This window comes from Lepidothrix coronata, unplaced genomic scaffold (assembly GCF_001604755.1).
Source record: "Lepidothrix coronata isolate B3197 unplaced genomic scaffold, Lepidothrix_coronata-1.0 Scaffold111, whole genome shotgun sequence".
NCBI lineage: Eukaryota > Metazoa > Chordata > Aves > Passeriformes > Pipridae > Lepidothrix > Lepidothrix coronata.
This window is the reverse complement of record NW_016690291.1, coordinates 1,915,438-1,939,937: the sequence shown is the minus strand read 5'-3', so window position 1 is coordinate 1,939,937 and position 24,500 is coordinate 1,915,438. Positions and strand designations below refer to the sequence as shown.

At 35.6% G+C, this 24,500-nt stretch overlaps 1 protein-coding gene across 1 annotated transcript in view; it reads left to right on the top strand.

Annotated features, from left to right (window-relative positions):
- The window catches only part of STX18 (syntaxin 18), a 60,955-nt gene that overhangs the window by 21,808 nt on the left and 14,647 nt on the right, over positions 1-24,500 (top strand). Inside the window, exons 2-5 of the mRNA XM_017824506.1 lie at positions 12,280-12,347; positions 22,084-22,199; positions 23,256-23,333; positions 23,437-23,503. Coding sequence (XP_017679995.1) covers positions 12,280-12,347; positions 22,084-22,199; positions 23,256-23,333; positions 23,437-23,503 — 329 coding nt within the window. The remainder of the gene's footprint in view (positions 1-12,279; positions 12,348-22,083; positions 22,200-23,255; positions 23,334-23,436; positions 23,504-24,500) is intronic.

Sequence of the window (24,500 nt, the reverse complement as noted above, 5' to 3'; positions counted from 1 at the left end):
AGACAGAATAATTGGGTTTAGAGTACAGAATTCAAAGTTTGGCTTCCTAATTGTAAATAAGACTGAACTTTATTGTTTTTCTAATATGGTCTGATAATTTCCTGTTGATGTGATCAAGGGAGGCTTAGAAGGTGGCCTTATATACAGGTAATATAACAGCTGCAAATGCCACAAAACAGTTCATCATAATACATAAGGGAATTAGAGAAATTATCTGTTAGGTTTTATGTCTTTTGATAACATTTCCTTCTACTGTATACTTCAATATTTTTCACAACTTCTGTAAAATTTTTGTGGCTGTTACAGATGTTCTCACAGGAAACTATTTCAATCTATTGTGAATTTTTTTCTATGTTTTGCACTCTGTCTTTTGTTTTGATGTTATATTGTGAAGCATATGAGTGTTTCCTCACATGAACTTCAAGTTCTTTTCCTTGCTTTTTGAAAATACAGTAAATGCTACAACTCTTTTAACTCTTATGTAAGTGACCTATAAATACTTAATTATTTAAACCTTGAAGTTCCTCATGCATTACGATTATTGGTGAGGGTCAGTATGCTGAAATGTTTCATGCAAACTTGTAAATACTTAGTCTATGGGAACCACTGTTTTGTTCTGAACGTAATGTCATTTTTTTAGCTACGCTGACAAATGAAACTGTTTCTCAGTTTGTGCTTTTTTATTCTTCTCTGCTATTTCCAAACTTTTTACATGAGAAACTCTCAAAAATTTTCCTGCTATCTTCTTGTTCACCTCACGTCGTAGCAGTTTCTCATGATTGCTCTTATCATTAAAAAGGTTTCGTATATTTAACTGCAGCTTTTTAAATCTGTGAAGTCTGTAACCTTTTTTTTTACTGATTGAGATATATATCAAGTAAAATTAAAATACTCAGAAATCTGAATACTTTGTTCAAATTGGTTAAATGAGTATGATTAAGTTGTAAGAAGTAGCCCATCAAGTAAAATCTTAAGACTGCATACAAAACTGTCTGTTGAAATAAAAAAGCAGAAACCCAACTTTCGTTTGCAATAGCACTGTTCTGATTTTCATTAAATAAATTATGTTTTACTCTATTTTGTTTAAACTCAAGATTAATTTCTATGGTTACAGCGGATATAAATCTCAAGATTGCCTTTAAAAGGGATTGTTTATTCAGAACAGGACTGACAGTCTCTCCTTAAGAGAAGCTATTACTTAATTTTATTTTTGTAAGTTTAAATGCTTAAAAATATTTGTAATGATACCCCAAAGGCATCATAAAAATGTAAAAATAATTATACTCTAAAATTACCAAAATTACAGGAAGTGAACATTTAAAAAATCCTTCTGAGATTCATGGCTGAGAAAAAGTGAGAAGGGAAAAGTGCTTTACTTCACAACTTGAAATCTTGTCAGGAGTTTCTGCTTTCAATGATTAAAAATATATTTTTGAATTGTCAGCATTACTCAGATGAGAAAGAATAGCGTTGATTTCCCTTTTAATTACATCTAAAGCTTCCTTCTCACAAATTCAGCAAGCACTTTCTTGGGAGAAAGTTCTATGTGACTACCTACTGGATTTTTTTTCAAGTAGGAATTCCTCTCCCCCATGGTAGAGGCATTTTTTTCACAGGCAAACCAGCTGGCAAATACCCCAGGGCAGATCAAAATCAGCATGAATAGCATCTTGTGATGAACTAATTCTGGAGTCCTGAGATTTTTTCCAGACACTTCATCTGATACCTTGGGAAGCTAATGGTCATTTGGTAGTTAACTTTATGGAAATATGAAAGGCGATGTGCTCTATAAGGAAGGGATTATTCTCTTGGACTTTGGTCATGTCTGAAGATTCTGGAGTGGGGACAGAGTAAGGTGCTTTTGTTCTGTGATGCTTTTAGTCCCACTTCTGCTCTGATAAACTTCTTGCCCTTGCTGTAGAGTTGAGAACCTGTTATGGGTTGCCTTATTTAGCATTGTATAGACACTTCTATTTCTTAGAAAGTGACGGGGTGAATGGAGTGGGATAATGTTACAAGACTGGATTTCAGACTGACTGTTAGTGTCCCTGTTTGGTCCTATTAGAAGGTCTCTCCTTTTTCTTTGCTGTTATTTTCTTCCTTACCTCAGTTTGCTGTTATAAGGACCAGTGGATCCCCAGGTATGGAGGAGGGGTTTTTTGCATAATTCTACTTCCTAGGTGCTGTAACAAAGGAGTAGTGAGTGGCCTGCTTAGAAAAAGGACCAAAGCAGACCATTTGAAGTGAGGTGGCACGGAGGAGATCCATGTGCCTGATTGAGAAACTCTGGATTTACTGAGAATGTGAACAGCCTCTATCAGTGCATCACTCCACATCAGCTGTGTAAGGAATTACAGTTACCAGGGCCCAGTAAGTTCCTACCATTTAGGGCAGAGGATCCAGGTCTTGGTTTCCTGTTCCTTGAGAAGAGGGGGCAAAAAGGGCCCTTTGTTTTAATTTTTCTGAACATACCATAAAGCAGTTGGATTAAAATCTTAATGTGTACAGAATTAGTTTATTTCCGCTATGTTTATTTACTGCTTTTGTGCCTGATCTCTACATGTTTTTTACATAAGGATTCATAAACATGTTTTTTTACATAAGTGTTCATAAACATCTCATTTCTGACTGGGTGTTTTCTTGGTCCAGTCCAGTGTTTTAGTGGGGGAAAGACTTACTTGGTGTAAGTGCTAGAGCAACCACTAAAGTAATGTTTAATATGCATAATATAAATGAAGATGTTGAAACATAATAAAAGGATTTTTTGCACTAAGAACATTGTTGTACCGATGATGAAAATCCAGAAAAATGCTTGGACACCCAAACAGAATGGTGCTTGTCCCTCTGAATCGTATCTGACAGGGGGGTAGGATTTTCAGACAGAATGAGTGCTGTGACAGTTCATGCTCCGTCAGTGTAGAGGTGCATGAGTGTCAATACACCAAAGATGGAGTATGGGAATGGGAGTGGGAATGGCCTGGCAGAGCAGCGTGAGGGAGGCTCTGCTCCGGCTGCGGCTCCACTGCGGCGGCGGCACAGCTCCTGCCACGGGCTCAGCTGCTCCAGTGGCCTGTGGTGGCTTATGCTGAAGCAAATTCACCTTAGTCCCAAAGTGAAGCACATGCCCGTGTAGCTCTCTGAATTGCACTGCAAAAACTTGGATTCTGAATTTCATAGTGATGGTCAGAAAGAGTAACCTTATTACTGTATATCTGTTAAATGGGACTGGAAGTCTCCCTCTATATCATAAAATATCTTTGAGTCCAGAAAACATACTAAATGAGTTCAGACTGTGAGAACAAGGGACAAGAAAAATACTGCTTACAGAAAAACACAATGTTGAATGCAGTTACTGAAAGCTTGTAAATGGAGCATTTTGAACAGCAATGGTAAAGGCCAATTATTGCAAATATGTATTTTGACCAATTTCCTTTTATCTCTCAACCAAAACATTCCCCACAATTGTTGTGGGGTTTATATTTTAGTCAATGAGGTTTTTGATGATCATGTAAAAATATAAATGTTAAAGAAAGTTATGATTAGAGTTGGACAATAAACAAGAAAAAGAGAAATAGTAAGTTTTATTAAAATCAGATGTTGTGCCTTTTTTTTTTAAATTGAAAGTATTTGTTGCCATGGAGAATAAATGAAAACTGGTTACTAAAACCATTTACCATGATGTTACATTGTAGAAAGCCTACTGTTAATTTTTTCAGGAGGTCACCTCCTGTTCCTCTTGACTCTGTACAGACTATTTTCAGAATATTTCGATGTGGTTCTCTATGTGATGGTATCAAACCAGTATGTTCCCACAAGACCTAAGAAAACAGGGACAAAGTTAACTCAGTCTTCTGTCTTAAATTCTATGTGCATTTGCATTTTTCTAGTTCAGAGTTGAAATTAGGTGTTTATAAGTAATTATCCTATAAGATTTTTTATCTCTATTTATAAATGCCTGAAGTACAAAGCATTAAAATGGTTTAAAGAATATATAATGTATTTTGGGATAATTTTACTCCTAAAAAAATCAGTGACTTCAGAGTAATTTTTCTGTACAGTTGGAGTTTGCTGTTGGTACCATGCACATTTTTAAAACATGCAGCAACTTCATCCCCAAATAATAGCCCAGTAAAACCTTCATCCAGTGATAATATCGGGTACTTACAGTCTGTATTGTGGTCAGTGGGGGAACTGGACCTTTGAGCTCTTAGATCTTTTTTTGTGTCACTCCTTTTAGAAGAGCCTTGAACAAAAAATGTTTGCAGTTGTGTCACAAAATTACAAGTATAATCTCTTCATTGTACATTTGACCAAATCTTACGCCAACTCTGGATTACATATAAGGAAAGCGTAGTAAGATGAGCTTTTATAAGGCTGCTAGTGAATTATTTACTACCAAATTTTGTATAATAAACAATGAATAAAAAATAAAAATAACCAAATGCAGATCTGAAGTGCACTTTAGAGTATTTCAGTATGAACTGACAGTAGCATAAATCAACGAGACAATTTTTGAAACAAAGGCAGAATATATAAAATATGTTAAGTAAAGCAAGAATCAAAACCCAAATATTTGTTTAGAGTTGACTGGGTTTTTTAATATAATCTACAAGACAGTGCTTTTTTACTTTTTCCTTTTTGACAGTTTAATATCAAGCAAAATGGAGTGTTTTCTGCTCCAGACCAGGTGTCAGGAAATTGGCTTTGCTTCTTATTGCAGTTTAGGGGTTTCTTAATCGGTTTGTTACTGGGCAGAGAATACTGCCTGTGGTATTCTTCAGACAGGTTTTAACTTCCAATATTCCACAACACCTAACACAAACTTCTGCAATGATTCTTTAAAATTTTGTTTTCATTTTAGAAAAAAAAAGGGTTATTTTAAATCAGAAAAAATACTGAAAATATTAAACATTTAAAAAATATTTTTAAAGTTTTGTACCATCTTTACCTCGAAGATTCAAAATGCCTCAGTCTTCATTTTCATGGCTTTTATTTCAATTAATTCAGTTTTGAATGTTCTTACCCCATGTACCACACATTTTATTAGTATGACCCCCCTTATTCTTGGTTAATTCCTTTGCTCCGAATGCAAGACTACTAATAAAATGCAATTAAAATGTTTCCCTGCCCTTTGCTGCTGCTGTAAGGTATATGCTGATGTAAAGCAGAAACTGAACAAAGTCACAATTTTCCTGAGATTAGAGGTAGCCAGGCTGGCTGTCTCCTCGCCTCCTGCTCCCCGCTTCCAGCTCTGGGCCACCCCCACGCCACAGTTTAGATATTATTTGCTCTTTTGGGTCTCGGATTACGAGAGCAATTGATCTGCGTGACCTATTTTAGAAACTTTCACATTTGCTGGGGAAACCTAAACCAAATGTATCCCCTCAAGAGACAAATCAGCCGAAAACTGGCGGGTTGACATTTGGAGGCAGCAAATGTGCCCCAGCCGTGAATTCTGGGGGGACAGCACCACCTTATGGGCTGCTGGAGAGTCACCAGCCAAACCCTTTTAAAGAACTTCGAAGTCTTCACGCTTTTAAATTCAGAACTTCAGCTCCTGATTTAAACTTTGGTTTAATTTAATTGGTTTAATCTCTGTTGCATGTCGTTGGATCGGGGAATTATATAATTTCGTCTTTTGAAGGTTCCAGTTTCTGAAATGTAGAATCCAAGTAACAGTATTGTGAAAACAAAAATCTAGTCTGTTTGTAGTAACATCCAGCAGGAGCCTGTGTTGGTTCAATGGGCTGACAGTGCTTAAAATATAACCTAGAAGGAAGCTGTGTGGAACCTAGCCTTTCATGTGTTTTATTTTTAAAAAGTTCATAATTCTATCTAATCAAAGGTAGTTTGTACTGGAAAACTTCTCTATAGGAGTAATTTCTGCATCAAAGGTTTTCTGACTAGTTTTTCCCACTTATAATAGTTTTGGTAAGACCCTAAGCTCTTAATTTTAAAATTTATTTAATATGAATTGTGTTTATAGTATCTGTTCTGTTTGGGGTTTATTCCAGATTTCTGAAAATGCTTACCTTCATTACATGCACTAACGATGGAAAATTTCATCTAGTGGTTGTTTTTTGGTTTTGTTTTTTTCTTGGTTTTGTTTTGATTTTTGTTAATATGGTTTAGACACTGGAAAAACAAGCTTATATTCTTACAGCAATTACTGTATCTCCTCCTAGTACTGAGAGAGTACTTTTTTTGGTCAGAAACATGTAGTCCCTGTGCATCTTCTACTACCTTACTGGAATTCTGAATTTCTTCTGAAATAGACAGTGGGTATGTTTGGGTCGACTGTATGTTTGGAAATGAAAACATGATAGGTGTCTAGATATTCCTATTATAACAATTAATATTTTACAATTTTTGTAAAGGGGATTTTAGAATATAGTCACCTACTCATGAATCTGTAGATAGACTATATTTAGGTAAGACACTGGACATAAAGCTTTTCAAACATATTGAAAAATGTGAAATTTTGTTTAGACTTTTTCTTTTCTTTTTCTTTTTTTTTTCTTTTTAGGGTTAATAAGAAACTTCAGCCAGCAGTGCTTTTCAGTGTTGCTGAATCAACAGTAAATACCATGTCTCTCATGACTTTTACAAAAGCCTTTCTATTATGTTTTGATTTTAAGTATTTTTAAAGTTTCCTTTGACAAAGTACACCTTTTAAAAAATTCAGAGCGGCCATATAGCGCAAAGTGTCACAGTCAGTTTTATATGGTAGGAAATACTTGCTTATTGTTCTGATGGAAGAGTAAATTTGATAAAACGCTATATTTGTTCAATGGAAATGACTATTCAGCACGGTTGAATTCCCTCTACAATATGTCACGGGAACCTACTCCAATCATTTTAATCGTAAACAATGCTGCTGCTTCTTGCAGTGGGTTAAGCGTATGCAAATTGGAACCTACTGTTTCATGAGTGATCAATTCTTTGTTGGGAGTGGAGAGAAATGCTGTATGTATTGCTGAGAGACTGAAGGAAGCGTAGTCAGCGGCTTCATTCTTAAGTCTGTGCGTCTCCTCAAGATGCTGCTTTGGAGGGAATGCTTTCCTGTTTCTCATCTTATTTAATAACACAGCCTGCTCTGAAATTGTAAAAAAAATCTCTAAATAGAGGAGCATCTACCATTTCTAGCACAGGCCCCAAGTATAAATAGAGCTGTGCATGCCACCTGTGGTAGCAGATGGCAGCCATTCAAGGCTTCCTTTTGTGCCAGACCTGCATTAGATGCAATATTTGCTTTTATGTTTTCATAGGAGTTGCTTAAAAAATCTACAGCGGCAACAAAACACAGATAGTTTACGAACTGGAACCTAAAGTAACTTTTAAAAGGTCATGTTACAGGCTTTAATGTGAATTTATAGTGGTTTTCACTTGCACGATACTGAGGCTTTTGTTGCCACAGAGTGGAAACCTGCTACTGCTTCACTGTAGAGAATCAATTGGGTTTTCATGATCAAAACTACACTTGGGAGTTGTTAAATAACACCTGGAGTTTCCAGATTCAGTACCTGATCTTAGGAGGTTATCATGGTGAATTTTGTAAGTTGTAGTTAAATATACCTTCATACATGGCCTACATCTTGTAGGAAGTTTCCTACTAGTGCTGTTCAGCTTCTGCTCTCCCTTCTGGTGATACAGGTATTTGTGGAGCTGAAATGAGAGAAACCAATTCTTTCTATTTGAATTCAAGCACTATAAGCCCCATTTCTGGAACGGTAATTTAAAAACAGTCATTTCAATGTTTTGGGGTGTGATATTGACCCTCAAGGGGAGTGCCAGTGGGAAGGGGGAAGAGAGAGAGTCTGGAGTTTTCTAACTGGTCTTCATTGTCAGAAAGAATGTAACCTTCCATGTTCTGATAGTGAACAGAAGCTCAAGAAGATGCTGTTGCTGTAATGATATAACTGGTACTGGCAATATTGTGAGGAAAGGTCTTTTATTCCCCTGATTCTAATAAAAATGTCAATTATCTGGAAATTCAGTAGTGTTCTTCCCTCTAAGGTAAGTTTAGTCTTAATGCAAGAGTGCTGCAACTATGAAGGGCCTTTCTCTAAGCCCTCCTATCCCTTCAGGGGAAAAAAGGGAAATAATTTCTTTATCTCAGGGTTGAAGGAGAGGCTTTTCTTGGCTCCAGACTTTCAGAAAAGAAGAAAGCTATTTTTGAGATGCAAAGAATGAGAGGCATGACAAGAGGCCAGTACTGAAATGTGTTTGTGCTGCTTCTTCAAATTGCTGTTATCTATCCTTTTGATGGGTGTGTCAGCTAGTGGTATATTTTGAAAACATGCGTGTACAGCAAATAGGAAGTTGCAGTTATGATGGGTGGGTAAATGGAGTGACAAAAAATGGATGTGCTGAAATGCAAGTGGGATTTAAAATTCGTCTAGATCTACTTGAAAGATCAATTAGAGAAGATAACAAAAAATTATCCCAGAGGCAGTGAAAATCAGGGAGAGAGACTGGCCAAGAAAACTGTCACAAAAGAGCAGACTTTGTAATAAAGTCAGGTTCAGCCAAATTCTCCAAGTTATCTAATGTTATTAAAACCCTCTGAAAGTTAAAGTATTCTTTAGCTATTTTAATATATGTACTGGGAACCAGAGCACGGAATTGGAAATTGGAAAATCCCAGAACTTTAATGCAGCCAAATTGTGGTCATCAGGTAGTCTTTGAATTGAGTTAAGCCACAGCAGATTTGAGAAATACCAGGTTCTCATGTCAGATATTTTTATGGTAATAAATAGAAGATGGTACCCTTCGATCAGAGGGAAGTCAATTTAATGCCTTTAATTAGGTCAGCAAAGGGAAACTGATAATGGCATCAGCAGGACCTGACTCAGAAGTGGTCCAGGATTCAGAAAATATTTTAAGGGGAAAAAGACAAATAGAAAACAAGATACAATGAAGTATAATTTGCTGTCTAACTAAAAATAGAATGTGTCCAACCAACTTGATGCTTTAAGAAAATCTGCTTTTCCTTGATTAAAATGACCTGAAGTCTGATGGTAAAGTGTCTGCTAAAGTGTCAGCAGTAAGTCTAGAGGAGATTACCAGAGGAAGTATTAACGGAATGAGATGAATTAGCAGCAGCAATTCTTCTACGGTAAAAGAAGTGTTGGACTGAAGAGAGGTTAATGGGGGAATTATTTTTTGCATTCCCTAAAACAAGAGCAAGATGAGTTTAAAAATCAGTCCCACAGTTAAGACAGACTGGTAAAATTTACTGAAGAGGGAATGCTGAGAGGAAGGAGAGGGAGAAGTGATACATTACAGCAAGTACTGAATGACTCTGGGGTCTTGGAATTGTGAGAAGAAAGAAATTCAGGAGTAAGCATGTATTCAAAGACGTCATAAATGGAAATAGTGGAAGAAAAGCTATTTCCAGCTGAGTTACGAAGTAACTAACGCCAGTGAATGCCTTCTAATTATCTGCATTGGAAAGGGATGGATACAACTGGAACAAATGCAAAGGAAAGCTGTGGATTAGGCAACTTCAGAACTGTTTCTTGAGAAGAAACTAAAAGATTGGAGTCAGTTGTCTTGGGTACAGAAGTTAGAGAAAGATAGTTATTGACAATAAAGTCAAACACACATACAGGGAATCAGAGCTCTTAAGGGAAAGGACTGTTTTGAAGCAAGAACAGATGAATAAAAGTTGGTAATCAGTAAACCTGGAAATTAGACGTCCTTATTTGTAATACCAACAGTAGGATTCTAGTAAAACCATTCAGTTGTAACAGGGAGAAGCCTTTTTTACCTTTAGGCTGGAGCTTGATAACTTTGTAAAGAGTGTGTGGTGTGCCTCTGATAACCCCAGAATAATTGCAGCTTGATGACCCTGGAGCTATCTTCAAAATTTATATCTGTATAATCAGTGATATTTTGCGACTGTAGAAGATTGAGCATCATACAAAAAAAACCAATCTTTTTATTTGGATAAAATCCACATTAATGCTAGTGAGACCTCCTTTTTTCATAAAAATTGTTTCATTTTGTTGATGTGGTAATGACAAATTGAATTCAAAGCTATTCCAGTAGTACAATGTAAAAAGAGGCAAAAGAGAAATATCAGCAGTGCAGGATCTTAGAAGATGCTGTTAGAATTTCGGGGAAAGTGGAACAAGAAGTCTCACTTCTGATGCAAATCTTGGGAACTAAGAGCTTGGTGTGAGTATGGGCATAATGGTGTCATTCTAAATTCATGAAAATAGCTTTACAAATGGAGGAGAGGCAAAGTGGGGTCAGTGCAATTCAAACACACGATGACAATTTTAGCCTAAATAGAATGCTCTTTGTGACTAGATGAATTAATTACTGTAAGACAGTGTTCTTGCTTGTCATTCTGATTCTTTCTGCTTGTTAATCACTCCTAAATTGTAGCTATTGCAGTAATATTAAGATTTATTGCTTACAAAATGTTACTAATCTATTTTCTAGTTTAGCGTTTGTTCGCATATTAATGTAAATGTTTTGAACATGTTTCTTGTTTTACATTTCTGTTTTGTTTTCCGTACTACTTTCTTTCTGTCTATTAAGTATTATTGTTCCACTGAAACACTGTATGGCTGTTTTAAATGTTCTGCTTTCATAGTCAAGCTTAATTTACCTATTCAGCAAACTTGAGGACATACCAAGTCTGAGCTGAGGAAGAGATTACTGTACAAGTAATGAGTTCAAGTGGCAATGAGAAGGAACATCTGTAGGATGGTTTAACTTACTTTGTGTGCCTCACTGGACTTGCAGTGACTGCAGTATTTCCCTTTTTGTTGTGTATGATGGTGCTAATGTGTGTAGGAGACTTCGGATCTACTGGAGTACTGGCAGAACTCAGTTTGCTGTGAATGGGATGAAATTCCCTGAGCTGTTAATCACACAGAAAACTTTAAACATGGAAACTGGGGAAATTGTTATCCAGTATGATGAGTTAAAGTAAAAATGAAACAGAGCAAATAACAGTAGGGAGATGGATACATCTTTATTTGCACACAGAAACATTTATTTTGAGTTGTACAGATCATTGTGGTCTTATAACTAAATTTTTTTCCTCTTTTTTCAAAAAGCTGATGATCTTTTGAAAAAAATAATTGGAGGAATTAATCTTCTATTTATCCAAACTATTCTGTGTTCCTTGTCTGTGGTTTTTTGTTTGTTTAATTACAAGGACCATTTGCATGAAAATAGGATTTTAAGAGTTGAACAGCTTCTGATGCTTTTTCCCAGATACGTGGAGTAAACCACTGTTTATTGCATTTGTAAACTAAACCAACTTTTGTTTTGGGAAATTCCCTGTATGCTTCTTTTACACTGAATTATTAATGAATATTTAAAAATATGCTTTAAAAAGGTTTCCCCTGGATCCCTCTGAAAATATATACCATTAATGTATAAAATTCTCCTCCCTTCTCCCCTCTCCCCATCATGTCATCTTCAAGACCTGCCAGGGAAGTCATACTGGTAGTCATCTCGTTTCTCTGACAAATCAAGCTACATTTCTGTAGTTCCTCCATTTTCCAAAATAAGCAGCATCTTATGCTACACGAAATCTTTTAAATCAGACTAAAGTATGCAAAAGTTCTTCAGATTTTTCTTTCATCTTTCCAAAGGATCTTTGTAAAGATTTCTTAATAAAGAAAGTGAAGTGATTTATAGTAAAAGTTATCCACAGTGAGGTGGAAACCCAGAAGTAGAGATTTGATTGGGATGTGTGCTTTGGAAAACTTATAATGATTAGGAGATGACAGAGATGCTACTTCAGTTTGGGCACAAACTGGTCACTGTATTATGGCAAAAATAGAAAGGAGAGGGATGACATCTTTGGGCCACAAGTTCTAATAACTTGAATATTTATGTTATAGCTCATCAGTAAAGAGTTCAGTCTTCCAAAATTAATGTATTTCCAAAGTGTACATCAAATTCTGGATTGACAATTTAGATACTATTTTATCATATTTAATATTTTTAATATTTAAAATTGTAGTTATATTTAGTGTTTGGTTTATTCTTTTTGAAGAGAAGACATATATTATTACTGTTTTTAAATCTGAGCTTAACCTTCATACAGCACATCTTTTTTAGATTATTTTTGTGTATTGACTGCTTGGAAAATGTGAAAATTCTAGTATAAAAGAGTAAATTTTATTATTCCATTTAATTAAAGAATAAATAATTTTACAAATTCATGTTTGAAATGTGGAATACTGAACTTCAAACATAAAATAATTAGTTACCTGACTGAAATTTTAATTATGATTTTTATTCATTTAGATTTCTCATATTGGAAAACTGAAAGATTTTCTTCTACAACACAGAAAGGACTACATTAATGCTTATAGGTAAGTGTGCATTGTGTTTAAATAGATTTATTTATTTTTCTAAAGATTTATAAAATGAACAGCTTAAAAACCTATAGGCATAATGACAAAAACCAAGACAGAGCATATCAATTGGCTTACTGTAAGCTACTGTAAGATGAGGAATAATGCTGTCACAAGAAGACAATGTGCCTGAATAAAATGAGACTCAGAGTTTGAAAATTATTTCTGGCTCTTAGGAGTGAGATCTGAAACAAAACCCGGAATTCTGAGTCCCACACCTTTTAAGGACCTGCAGAGTAAGTTTCTGAAGTGGTTCCCGAGACAGCAGGTACCAGGTTCAGTGATCCGGTTTTCCCTTTCACCTGTGACACTAAACCTACACAAAGTGTGCAGTCAGTAGCCTCGGCACGTCCTGGAGGAGAATGATGAAACTCTTCAGACTCTGAAATACAAATTCCAGATGGAGGACACCAGTGAGGATACGGTGTCAGGGAACAGCAGCACAAGATTTGTTTTTCTGTGACAAAAGCAGTAGGCTTCATCTCTGCTAGTTACTCCTGTGTGAAGCAAGTTTTGATTCTCTTCAGCCATTAGGAAACATTCCAAACTGCTGTATCTGCTTACTGCTGACAGCTTTAGTAGTGGGATTTTTAGAAGATTAAAATACAAGTTTACAGGTTGGTGTTAGGAACTAAAAAATAGCGACTTGTGGTCTGCAGATACTAAATCAAGTTATCCTAAGAGCTAAATGTTACTGCAACTTGTATTTTGGTGAACCGAGTACAAGTAATAGTTTCATTTGAGAAATGTAAAACTTGCTTTTTAATGAAACTTTGTTACATGCAAACTTAGTGAGTCAACCCTGTCTGCATTCCAATTCTGCCACAACCCTGACTAAAGCTGAGCTTGTCCTTCAGTCAAAGTAGAGAAAATGCAACCTAAAGTCATCTTGGGTTGAAAGCTTCACAGATAGCAAATAGAAGTGGTATCCAGACAGATATCCATTCCCCAGAAGACAATAGAACAGATGAACCAGTCCATATTGGAGGAATAGTCTTTCTGAGAAACAACTTCTGGGCCTGAAAGGGTCTGTCACAGCAATAGCAATACTGCCCAATTAATGGAATCAAAATGTGTTGCTAAGTGAGTTACTAGAAGACTTCTGGCACCCTTTTTTTGTCTCCCCAGGATTTTTAAAAGCTGTATTTTGTTGTTTCAAAAATGAAACCAATAAGAGAAGATGGCATGTTTTATAAGTGGGAGGCCATGAGAACAATTCGTAGTTGGTGAAAATGAAGCTTGGGGGTGTCAATTCTGTGTGTGAGGTGGAAGAGGGACTGCTTTTCCAAAGCAGCAAGCAAAAGTAACTGTACAGTTATGTGTTATGACTGGCTCCCTGCTTTTCAATGCCTGTTGGAAGAGGTCATGAACAACACTAGGTGGAGCTAGCTATTTAATACTGAAATAACTGGGTTTACTCTGTGAAAACTTCGTGTGAATGCACAGGTTGAGAAACTGCAAATAACTGCAGTAAGAGCAGTCAGAGGCAGTTAAACTTTGGGTACTGTTTGTATTAACTGTTTGTATTATGTACTGTGCATAAAATGAAAGTGATTAGATGACTAAAAATTTGTCCAAGTTATTTTGATTTCCAAAAGTTTTTAATATTCTTTTTGTAAACTCTATTGTAACAAGTTATCATGGTAATTCTCAGTGTTGTTCACACACATACACCCCACCCAAGGGTATTCATTAAGGAGAGGAAAGAAGTGTCATTTCCTTTATTAAACCATAAATAATCCTGCAGATCTCATCTGCGATTGCAGTTGATCCTGTCCTTAATGGTGAAACTTAAAATAGGTAATAATGTCAGATTACATACTAGATTGTTTATGCTGTTCTACTTTGTGGGTGCAAAGAGCATCACAGCATCCATGCTGTCAGTCTGACAGTCTTAGCAAATGCCTCATTCAAAAGCAGTTTCAATAACTTTTCAATACTTACATAATGGGGACAGTTTTTGAACAATTTAATATTAAAAGGCTGTCCTGAAACTTATGTAGGAGATTTAATTTTGTTCTTGAAATTTGACTACTCTGTATTTTGTCAGTCCTGCTATTTGTTTGTCCAACTAGCACAATGAGTTGGTGAAATTCAGCTTTTGAATTACCAAGTTGAATTATTGTATGCCTTTTAAAACTTCCTCATAATGTACTACATCCAGGTTCTTGGTTGCTTCTTTGACCTTACTGTTGCAGACTATAAATTCTTTAATAATAGAGTTTTTATTTTTGGCATACGTAAAATATCCTGCTATAGAAGGGATGTCTCTAATTCATTTTTAGAGGAAAATTTTTAGCAATGAAAGTCAACTGGAGGAAGGGTTATTTGAATGCAAGGCCCTGACCCATTTTATCAAACTTTAAATATTTAATTGAAATACCTAAATTGAGCCAAAAAACCCTCAAGATTGCTTATTCACCTTCTTTCTTCTTGATTTGACTATTATTTACAAAATATGTAAATGGCAAAGCACACGAAACTATTGATGCAGTGATCTAAACTTGCTGGCTTACAGGCCACTGCACTTTTATCTTCTGTTTATCAGGATTTACTTACTTTCTCTTACATGTAGGTTTTCACTCCTTTTAGATGAGGATTGTTCTTACCTTCCCATTTTTAGTGTATTGACTGCTACACATTCTCTGTATTCTTTCCCTCAGTCCATTTGCTGTAACACATCCCTACATTGCTTTTTACACTGTGCTCCATGAGATCCTGTCTTCAGTCTTTGGTAACTTGTCTGATGTTTCATCTGTGAACAACTTGTGCCTTCCTTTCATCATCAGCTCCTTCATGCTTTTGATCATTGAACCACCAAGACAGTTTGTATATTTGTGTTAAATATAGTTTGAGGTACTAGTGCACTAGCACTTGGGAATTTGAAATGGTTTTCAGGACTCCTCCACAGCCTCCAGTTTCTCTGAAAGCTCTTTCAAGGTTTAGACAGTTTAAAGATTCCTACTCTTTTAATTAGACTTCGGAAAGAATTGAGAGAATTCCAAATTCTGATCACAGAACACCTGTAAAAGGAAAATGTTTGAGAGAAGAACTTCCCATCTGGAATTATTAGACATTTAATTTATGGTGTTTTGCAACTGCAGAGTTACTTATGTGGCCGATCAGTGTGGTGTAGATGGCTTCTGAATAGAAATGATACTTTTTCCATGGGAAAGGCTGGATGAGTGGCTTCTGACGCGTCTTCATTACGTGCTTCTGTGGTCCTTCTGTGCAATTAAGTGTTTGAACATTTCAGTTGCAAATAATATACTTTGAAAAAATTCTGAACAAATTATCTGTCTTAAAAAATAATGTTGGTGCCCAGTAATTATACCTCCTGCCCTAGTATTTATCTATCTAAGCATTTATCTGTCTAAGGGCAATAAATCAGTTACATCATTTGCCGCTTAATAGAAAATCATTGAATGCTTACACAGTGTTTCATGGAGAGTGTTTCCGTGTCTCTAACAATAAAAAAAAAGAAGCGGCCATTAAAGGACTCTAAAAATGCTGTTTTACTGACTCCTGTGCTGACTCCAGGCTACTTTCTTGTCTAGACTTAATCGTATTTTTACAAGAAGCAAGATTTTGTTTGTTATACTGATAGAAAACATGTAGATGATCTGTAGACACTTTCTTCCTGGAGACTCTGTAGAGACTTTCTTTTCCTGTTCTCGAGGGAATTATTTTCAAATTATTTATCTTTTCTTTTTTAATTGCACTAAGTTAATATATCACATTTCAGAAATAGTATTTTTTTGCAGTAGCGCTCTGGAATTTCTCAGCAATATTTTACAAAACTGAAAATGCTAATTCAGGTTTGCCTGTACTGCCTGTTCCAGTAGCTGAGGCTTCCACACAGAATTAAAAAAATATATTTTACATAGGTTGCTGTGGAATGTTTTGTCATTTGAGTAGACAAGCTTTTACCTCGGATTTACATCAGACAGCATTTAGATGGAAAAGGGCGGTAAATGAAAATGCACAAAGCTTTGTTAAATAGGAAATCAAGCAATTTAAAACATGCTAGATGCCCAAAGGGAAGAAGTTTTAAAATATCTCTGTATTTGCAACTAAGGTTGTACAACCATGTACTTGAATACTTATGAGGAGCATTTCTTTATATATTTGCAAGGTAGTGTCTGCAAATGGTAGGTGGGGGAAACGTCTACTAAAAACAGTGGGTATCAATATTTTAGAACTGATTTTTTTTCTGCTTATTGCTTCTCTCTCTTTTGTAATACATTGTTGGAGGAAAATCAAGTTTTTCTTCTTGATTTGTTGTCTATATTGAATTAGTAAGGAGAAACTATTTTATGCACCAGCAGAAAGTTAGTAATTCCCAAAGCTGACGTAACACCTCCATCAGCTCTTCTCCCTTGTGCTTTGCCAGCAAAATAAGCTGGAAGGAGCATGGCTGAAACATCCAAAAAGAGAATTAGTAGTGCTTTGCTTGCTTTTAAATATTTCTTTAAATGAGATTTCATATCCTCACTCTGCTTCTTCCTTTTTCCTTATCCATGCTACTAGAATAATTTTTTTTACACTAACTTACTTTTGGGTTTTTCTCAGCCTCTCCAATTTCAGTATATTTGGGGTTTCATATGTGTTCTCTTTGTTTGATTGTACTTTTTCCTCTCCACTCCTGTCCCAGTTAGTGTTGCAGTGAGGTGAAGAAATAAAACAAAGCTCCAGCTGAGACCTTGACCAAACGTAAGGATAGCAGAAAGATTGCTTTTCATTATACTGTATTTATGCATCCCACTGTAATGATGACTTTTTATGCAACAACATGTTGTTGTTATGTTTGGTTTATGATCTAATATGATCCCAGATGACTTTCTGAAGTACTCTTCCCTACTCTGTGGGTTCAGTTAATTGTTCCTGCTGCAGCAAAGAGCCTCTGAGCATTCCTTACTGGAATTCTTCATGTCATTTCTCCAGTTTGGCAGTATTGTTTTGAATTGAAGTCCTGTTCTCTTGGTATAGTTTTAATTTGCTTAACTTTATGCCTCTGCAGGTTTAGTAAGCATATATTCAATTCTGCTGAATTGTTAATGGAAGTATTAAATAGCATCAGATTCAGGACAAAGTCCTGTGAAACACAACTCAGTGCGTCCTACTGTTTTGGTGTACAGCTACTCCCAAGTTCAGCTTTTTAGTTTCAGATTCATATGGTGCTTATTTCTTCTAACTCATTTATTCACTAGTAGCTTATGAGAATGTTATGTGAGATGGTAACAAAAGTCATACTAAAAAACATAACAGTGATTGCTTGTCATCCATCCATAAGACCTGTTACTGCATCCCAGCAGTAAATTACACTGCCTACGGCATCGTCCTGATATGATCTTGGCTACTGGTGATCTTTTTGTTCTTTCATAAGTGCTTAAATGTTTCTTATTTATTCTTACATTTTTCTAGGCTGAGTGGTCTGTAAGTCCTCTGCTTTTTTTTTTGCTTTAAGAGATTTTTTTTTAAGATAGTTGCTAAACTTCATCTTTTCATCAACCTCTCATTTGCTTAGTCTCTCCTAGTTCTTGGAAGTGAGGATACATCCTTTCATTTGATGCATTTCCAATTTTATTCCAGGACTTGGTCTTATGTTTCTGATCACCGTATGAATGTGCAAAAACCCTGGGCTTTTTTGGAAGTTGGTTAGTTCCATTCAAGAGCACATCTTTGTCACACAGATAGGAGGGATATATCAATACCTTCAGCATTATTCCAGGAGCCACTGCACCTTCAGGTACACTTGTGCTATGACCTCATTCCCATAGCTCTCTCTCTTGTGCACTCATTTACTCAGCAGCCTGTTGTTCATATATTGTCTGACACTTGTTATTGTTGATGAAAATATCAACAAAGAACTATGATCTGTTCAAAATGAGAGAGTACTAAATTGGGCCCAGGTGATTTAGAAGCAGTAAGCTAAAGGGAATAATATCTGCAGCTTTTAAGTGATCTTAGTGATGAAAGTTAATGCAAAAAAACCTAAAAAAGTCTGGAATTTATTCATACTCTGTGTATAATTTTATTTCTCTGCTGAGTAACAAACCAACATCACATTCTTAAGTGTTTCTAGTAGTAATGTTTGCACAGCAATCTCTTGTTATCACTGGCATCCGTTACCAGTTGTGAGTTGCAATCATGCACTTGACCTTTTCTGATGTGTCCCTACGTGCTGTATTCCTTTAGATGTGTCAGTAGCAATCAGAACTCATTTGCACTTTATGTATTCTGCTTTTTCTGTTTGAGCTCAATGAAGAGCTCATGAAGTAGCTCAGTTGATCTCTCATTGTATTGCCTATTCTTCCTTTTCATCAAGGGCAGAATCAGAATTGCAAACTACCATAATGTAATTTCTGTATGAGAACTACTAGTTCATATGAATTCTTTTCTGTTCCTTTTTAGGTTTCTATTCTTTGTCCAATATAACTTGCTATTTTTCTGGACTAATGAAGTCTGCCTACTTGATGTTCACTGTCTTCATTTTACTCTTCACCCACTGTCTTAAAAATTACAAATAAACCAAGTTGCCTTCCAGCCCAAGTTTCTTATGAAGTTTTCTCGTATTAATTAGGATAAAAATCCAGAGGAATTTACTTTCCTCCTTTCTCCCTTCTTTTTCTGCATGCATTAGCCAGTGCATGTCTTGGCTACTGATTCTGATTGTTTCTGAAAAACCTGGTTTGTTTGGTCTTTCTTGATTTAGTGATGGATCAGTCCGTTGCTGTGATACTGCCACTGCACTTCTCAGCAAGTATTTGTATCTGACATACAAGACACAGCTGGTTTTTTTTTTTCTGTTAATTTGTTTTTTGTCTGATGTTCTGATGTGGTTTTGTTTTATTTTGGCCTGTTTTATTTTAGTGAACGGTTCATTTTCCGGTAAGGTTGGAGGATGATAATTAAGTGAATTTTCAGTATAATCTCCACGTGCAGATTTACTGGGGAGTGCAATGGGGACTTCAGTTCCGTGTTAATACTAGTGGATGCCATATGTGTTTTGACATAATGGCATATGATTGTGTGACTCCATTCTTGCCTTCCCAAGGAGGTTGGGTTTCAGGTGTCGTTGCCTCTGAGTTGCTTGACCAGCTCATGTTCAAAAGCGCTGGTACCAAACGCTGTGTAAGCTGTAAGCAGTTATAAAAGGAAAAGTATTCTATTTCTTTTTCACTGGGTTAAGCTGCATTTTGCTAGCTCTGAAGCAGTGAAAATCCTGTTTAAGATCTACCCTAGTTTTGTATTAGCAACTAGGAAAAGTAACTTAACAACTTGCTTTCCAATGATAAAGCTCTTGCAGTTATCCTCAGCATATCACTACCACTAGTAAATGTACCACACTAGTGGTAGTTTTTACTGTTAGTAAAAATTTAAGTGTGCCTGATGCAGGTTTTTTCATATGTATTTCTAAGTCTGATTTCAGAGAAAATTCTGGTTTGCATTTTGTAATCTTTATTTTACCCTGTAATGTTAAAAAGTGTATGGAAAGCATATAACTCTGCACATACGACAGAGTTGGGCAGATTACAAGAACTTTATATACCCTGTTCAGTAGCAGACCAGACAGAATTTATTATTGCAATTTGAAACAGAGGAGTGTAGTTTTTTTGCTTCATCAGGGGGCCATCACCAGGCTGTGACTCCATGCTCATTTTCCAGCTGAATCTGTGTGCCCTAACATGCTCAAGTAACTCTGTAGACAGAGCTCACTGAAAGATGTTATACATTATGCCATCCATACCAGATGAACTTAATGGTCCCCTCCTGTCTGGGCCTGTGTGGAGGTGGATGTAGGAATGCATTTTCTGGCTTTACATATGCTAAGAACTTGCTTATGCCACAGACTAGTAACAAAAAGAGTCATCTGTACAAGCTGTGCAAAGGGAGTATGGGAGAGGTCTGTCTAAATATACATTTAACAACATGAGTTTATGTTCTGTTTTTAACTGCCAATACGTCATCTTAGCAAGGTTGGGAAAAGCCCCTCTATTAGATTTTTCTAAAATCAGGCAATTTCAAATCTTTCATCATTCAGAATTTGCTTTCTCAAAAAGTATGAATTAGAGTAATATGTTAGAAATCGCTAATTACAGCTGGGATAGGGATTCTGCTGCAAATTTATGAAACCTGTCAGTCCTGACCAAAGGAGAACAATTCAGCTAGTAAAAGATAAATGGAAACACTATATATGGCTGGTTTTCTGTAAGTATTAAAAATTAATTTTATGACATTTAGAATAGTTTTAACCGTAGGGGGGGAAAAAAGCCCTGATACTTAGATCTCAAATACATGGCAGTGTTGGAAATAAACATGTGAAATATAGAATGTTACTTCTAATTAGTTTGTCTTACTGTTTGCTTGCTAATCTGTGCTTGTGTACTAGCTGGCCAGTAAGCAGAAACTAATTTTTAAGCCAGATGAACTGTGTACTGATTTTTGACGTGCAACCAGTTATATGGGATGGGAATTAAGACATTTTGGTATAGTACTCCAGGACATTAGAGTACACTTAAAACTTTGTGGAAGAGGTCTGGGAGACCCATGCTTACAGTGCATTGATGATGCAGGAAGGAACTGATGTGAGGTGGGATTGTGTGAACTGGCTGTGGGCATTCCTGCAGCAGGGACTGCAGCAGACACCAGGGAGCTTTGGCATTATTGCAGTGAAGCGTGTAAGAGATCTCTGAGGGTATCAGGCTAGTTTTGCAAATTGAAGATCCTTTCTTTTTACTTGTATTGCTGCATTAATATCATTGCATTATACATGAGGAAATTTTCACATTAAAAATAGTAAATTCAAATGCGCGTATCGTATAGTTAAGGTTTTCTTTCTGGTTTTTTAAAAAGAAGATATACTAGGCTATGAACACTGTATCATCAGGAAACTCAAGATGAACATAGGATAAGCTGCTGTAGCAAAGTTTTATCATCCTGTCACCTATGGCTGTGGAAACACTGTTAAATACCTTCATGAAGTATGCTTTTCTGGTGGTTACCTACAGTGTGTTAATATTTCAAGGACAGGCCTCTATTTTTATTAATTTAGTAAAAAAAGATATATTAATACCATTAGAAAATACTAAATGCATTATGTATAATCTAAAATAGAAATAAACAATGGGAACAGGTTTTAATGAATATTACATTCAACTTGATATTAAAAATTTGCATTATTTTCCAGTATTCTTAGTCTGTTTTGAACTCACAGATTTCATAGTACAGCTACTTTAAAAATGAAGCTCTGTATTTAGGATAATGAAAATATATTTAACTAAAATAAGTTCCTTTTTTTTTTTACTTCTTTCAGTATTTGAGCTATTCCATTATCTTAATTTTTTTAATGTTTTTAGAATTTAAATACACTTCACTGAAATAAGTGCTGAGGGCAATGATATATTTTCTAGTAGTATTTTCTCCTTATCTGCTCAGTATTTGATTATGTACAAGATGATGCTTTCTTATATATTTTACTAGTAAAAGTGTTTAAAAAAAAAAGTTAAAAAAATTTGATAGAAGTGGCATTTTTGTCAGGAATATTTATTGTACTTTATACTCCTTTTTCCATGAAAATCAGTGTTCCAGAAAGGTTTTTGTGAAGATGGTGGCTGGGAAGAAGGTCTAAGGTGTGTACTCGTGGATTTTATGTTGGGGATTTTGTAAGTGACAGGTTTGTCTTTTTTCTCAGCCATATTATGTCTGAGTATGGGAGGATGACGGATACGGAGCGTGATCAGATAGATCAAGATGCTCAGGTGTTTATGAGAACGTGTGCTGATGCCATTCATCAGCTGAGAACAGAAGGTAAACTAAGCAGCTCTTACGTGTTTTTTCTCAGTTATTGATAAAGGCTAATGTAATGCTGGATATTGCATGGTGAATCTAAAACACTTTTAGAAGGAGATTAGTGAAGTCTCATTGCCTTTTTGTTTGCATCTGTGTAGTCCCATTGGCTGTTTAGTACTGTACTTCATTTTCTTAAATGTTAGTGGAAAGAGAGAACAGAGCATAGAATTTTATTTATTTGTTCAAATACAAGTGTAAAAAAGAGTCTTAAATATTTACAATTTGAGTAGTGATTCATCACTATGGCACAGAGGCCTGAACCAAAGCTCTCTAAATTCAATGGTTGTCTCTTTCTAACTTGCCCACCTGTAAGGTATTACAGGTACAAGATTTCCAAGTTCGAGATAATTAAATGACTTTAATAGAGTTCTGGTAAATTAACAGCATTTTTGACTACTTGAATCTGAGATCATACCTCTACTACACTATCTTGTGGAAGTTGTAGAGAGAATTTTTGTTTGGCCATTTTCAAGTTGGCTTGCTGTACCTCTGTGTTTTGTCGATACACTAAAGATTTTCATCAGCTGTGAAATGCTATCCAAACATAGTTGTAACATTATTCAGAATCATTGAAGTCAGGCATGCATGGGAACTACATAGTATAAAATAAGAAATATCAATATATGTGAATTAAAAGGATGTTTGACACAATAAATCCCAAATACTTCCACATAGTCTATACACTGGGGAATTTGAAGAAGTTCGATATTTTAAGCAAGTTAAATCTCTAGATCTGCATTGCTGTGCTTAGCTAGATGACACTTATTCCTGTGTAGAAATTTAATTGACATAATATAACTCCTTGGCATATATAAAAATACTGTAAGACACTAACTGGCTTTAGTTTTTGATTTCTTGTAATGACTTGCTGTTTTAGAGAACCTATATTTAAATATAGCTATATTTAAAATAGGCTTTTGAGTATACAACTTTCATATCAACTGAAAGTGCAAACTGTTTTGGAATTCAGTAAGAAGTTACAAGATTGTCTTATATCTTTCTTTTGTATTTCAGCACACAGGGGTGTCCTGTCTGCTCAGGTAAAGGAGCACAGAACCGCTGTCTTGGACTTCATTGAAGATTACTTAAAAAGTACTTCGTATTTATTGCATGGTTAAAAATGGATGATTGCATTTTCCAAGAAAGGAATCTTGCTCTTCTAACCTGAAATTTTGTTTACTGCTGTCTTGAACAGGAGTGTGCAAGCTGTATTCTGAACAAAGAGCCATCCGAGTTAAGCGAGTGATAGATAAGAAGAGACTGTGAGTAGTGTCAAAAATAGTGAACTGTACCTTTTGCTTTTAGGACATTCAACAAAACTGTTATTCATGGCTAGATTCTAAGGACATTGTTTTAATGGAAATCTGTGGTTGCATGAGCATCTTCTGTCAGCAGGTGCATTCCAGGGCTCTTTTACAGAGTGCCAATATAGTGCTGTACTTCTCATGTAGGTAAAGGATTAAAGAACCAAATCAGTAAAATGTGGGTTAATAAACCTATTTGACTTCTACAAGTGCACCAAAATATTTTTGTGTGTCCCATTAAGTAATATTCTGAACAAAATTATTTACAAGAAAATGCTGCATTGGTAATATGTCTCAGAAATAGGATGTCTCAAAGATATGCCACTTAGGATACTGTCTGTTTAGGTACAAGAGATGATCACTTTTCTCTCCTGTTCTCTTTCTTTCTGGGTTTTTTTTGCCTTTTTTTTTTTTTAAGCCCCTATCTTTCTGCTAAAGCAAGTGACTGTTTTGTTAGTAAATGCTACTTGAGATGACAGGTGTTCGTGGCAAGTAGGAACATGATGCACCTCTTTACCTGTCTTTATGGATGTAAGAACTAGAAAACTGATGTTGATCAGGTAGAGTCTGTATGCATTGCAGATGTGATATAATGGCCAAATTGTCATTTAAATTAAAATTCAATTTAAATAAATCACAGTGCATAACCCAATCTTTGTTATGACTTGAAGAAAAATAGTATAGTTAATTTGTGATTTCCCCAAGGATTTCAGCTGATGCTTTATGTGATGAGAAGTGTACCTTCACTTAAAAGAACTAGGCATTCTTTAAACAATGCATCCCAGGCACTTTGTTCATTTTAAATTGAAATACATTTAGCATACCGTGCAAAGTAAGGACAACAAACAATAAAAGAATACATTTCTTTAAAAGTAAATTAATTCTAGTGCAGCTCTTCTTTCCTGCAGTTTAGTCAATTTAAAGGTTTGCAGTAGGAATGTATTTCATCGTTTCC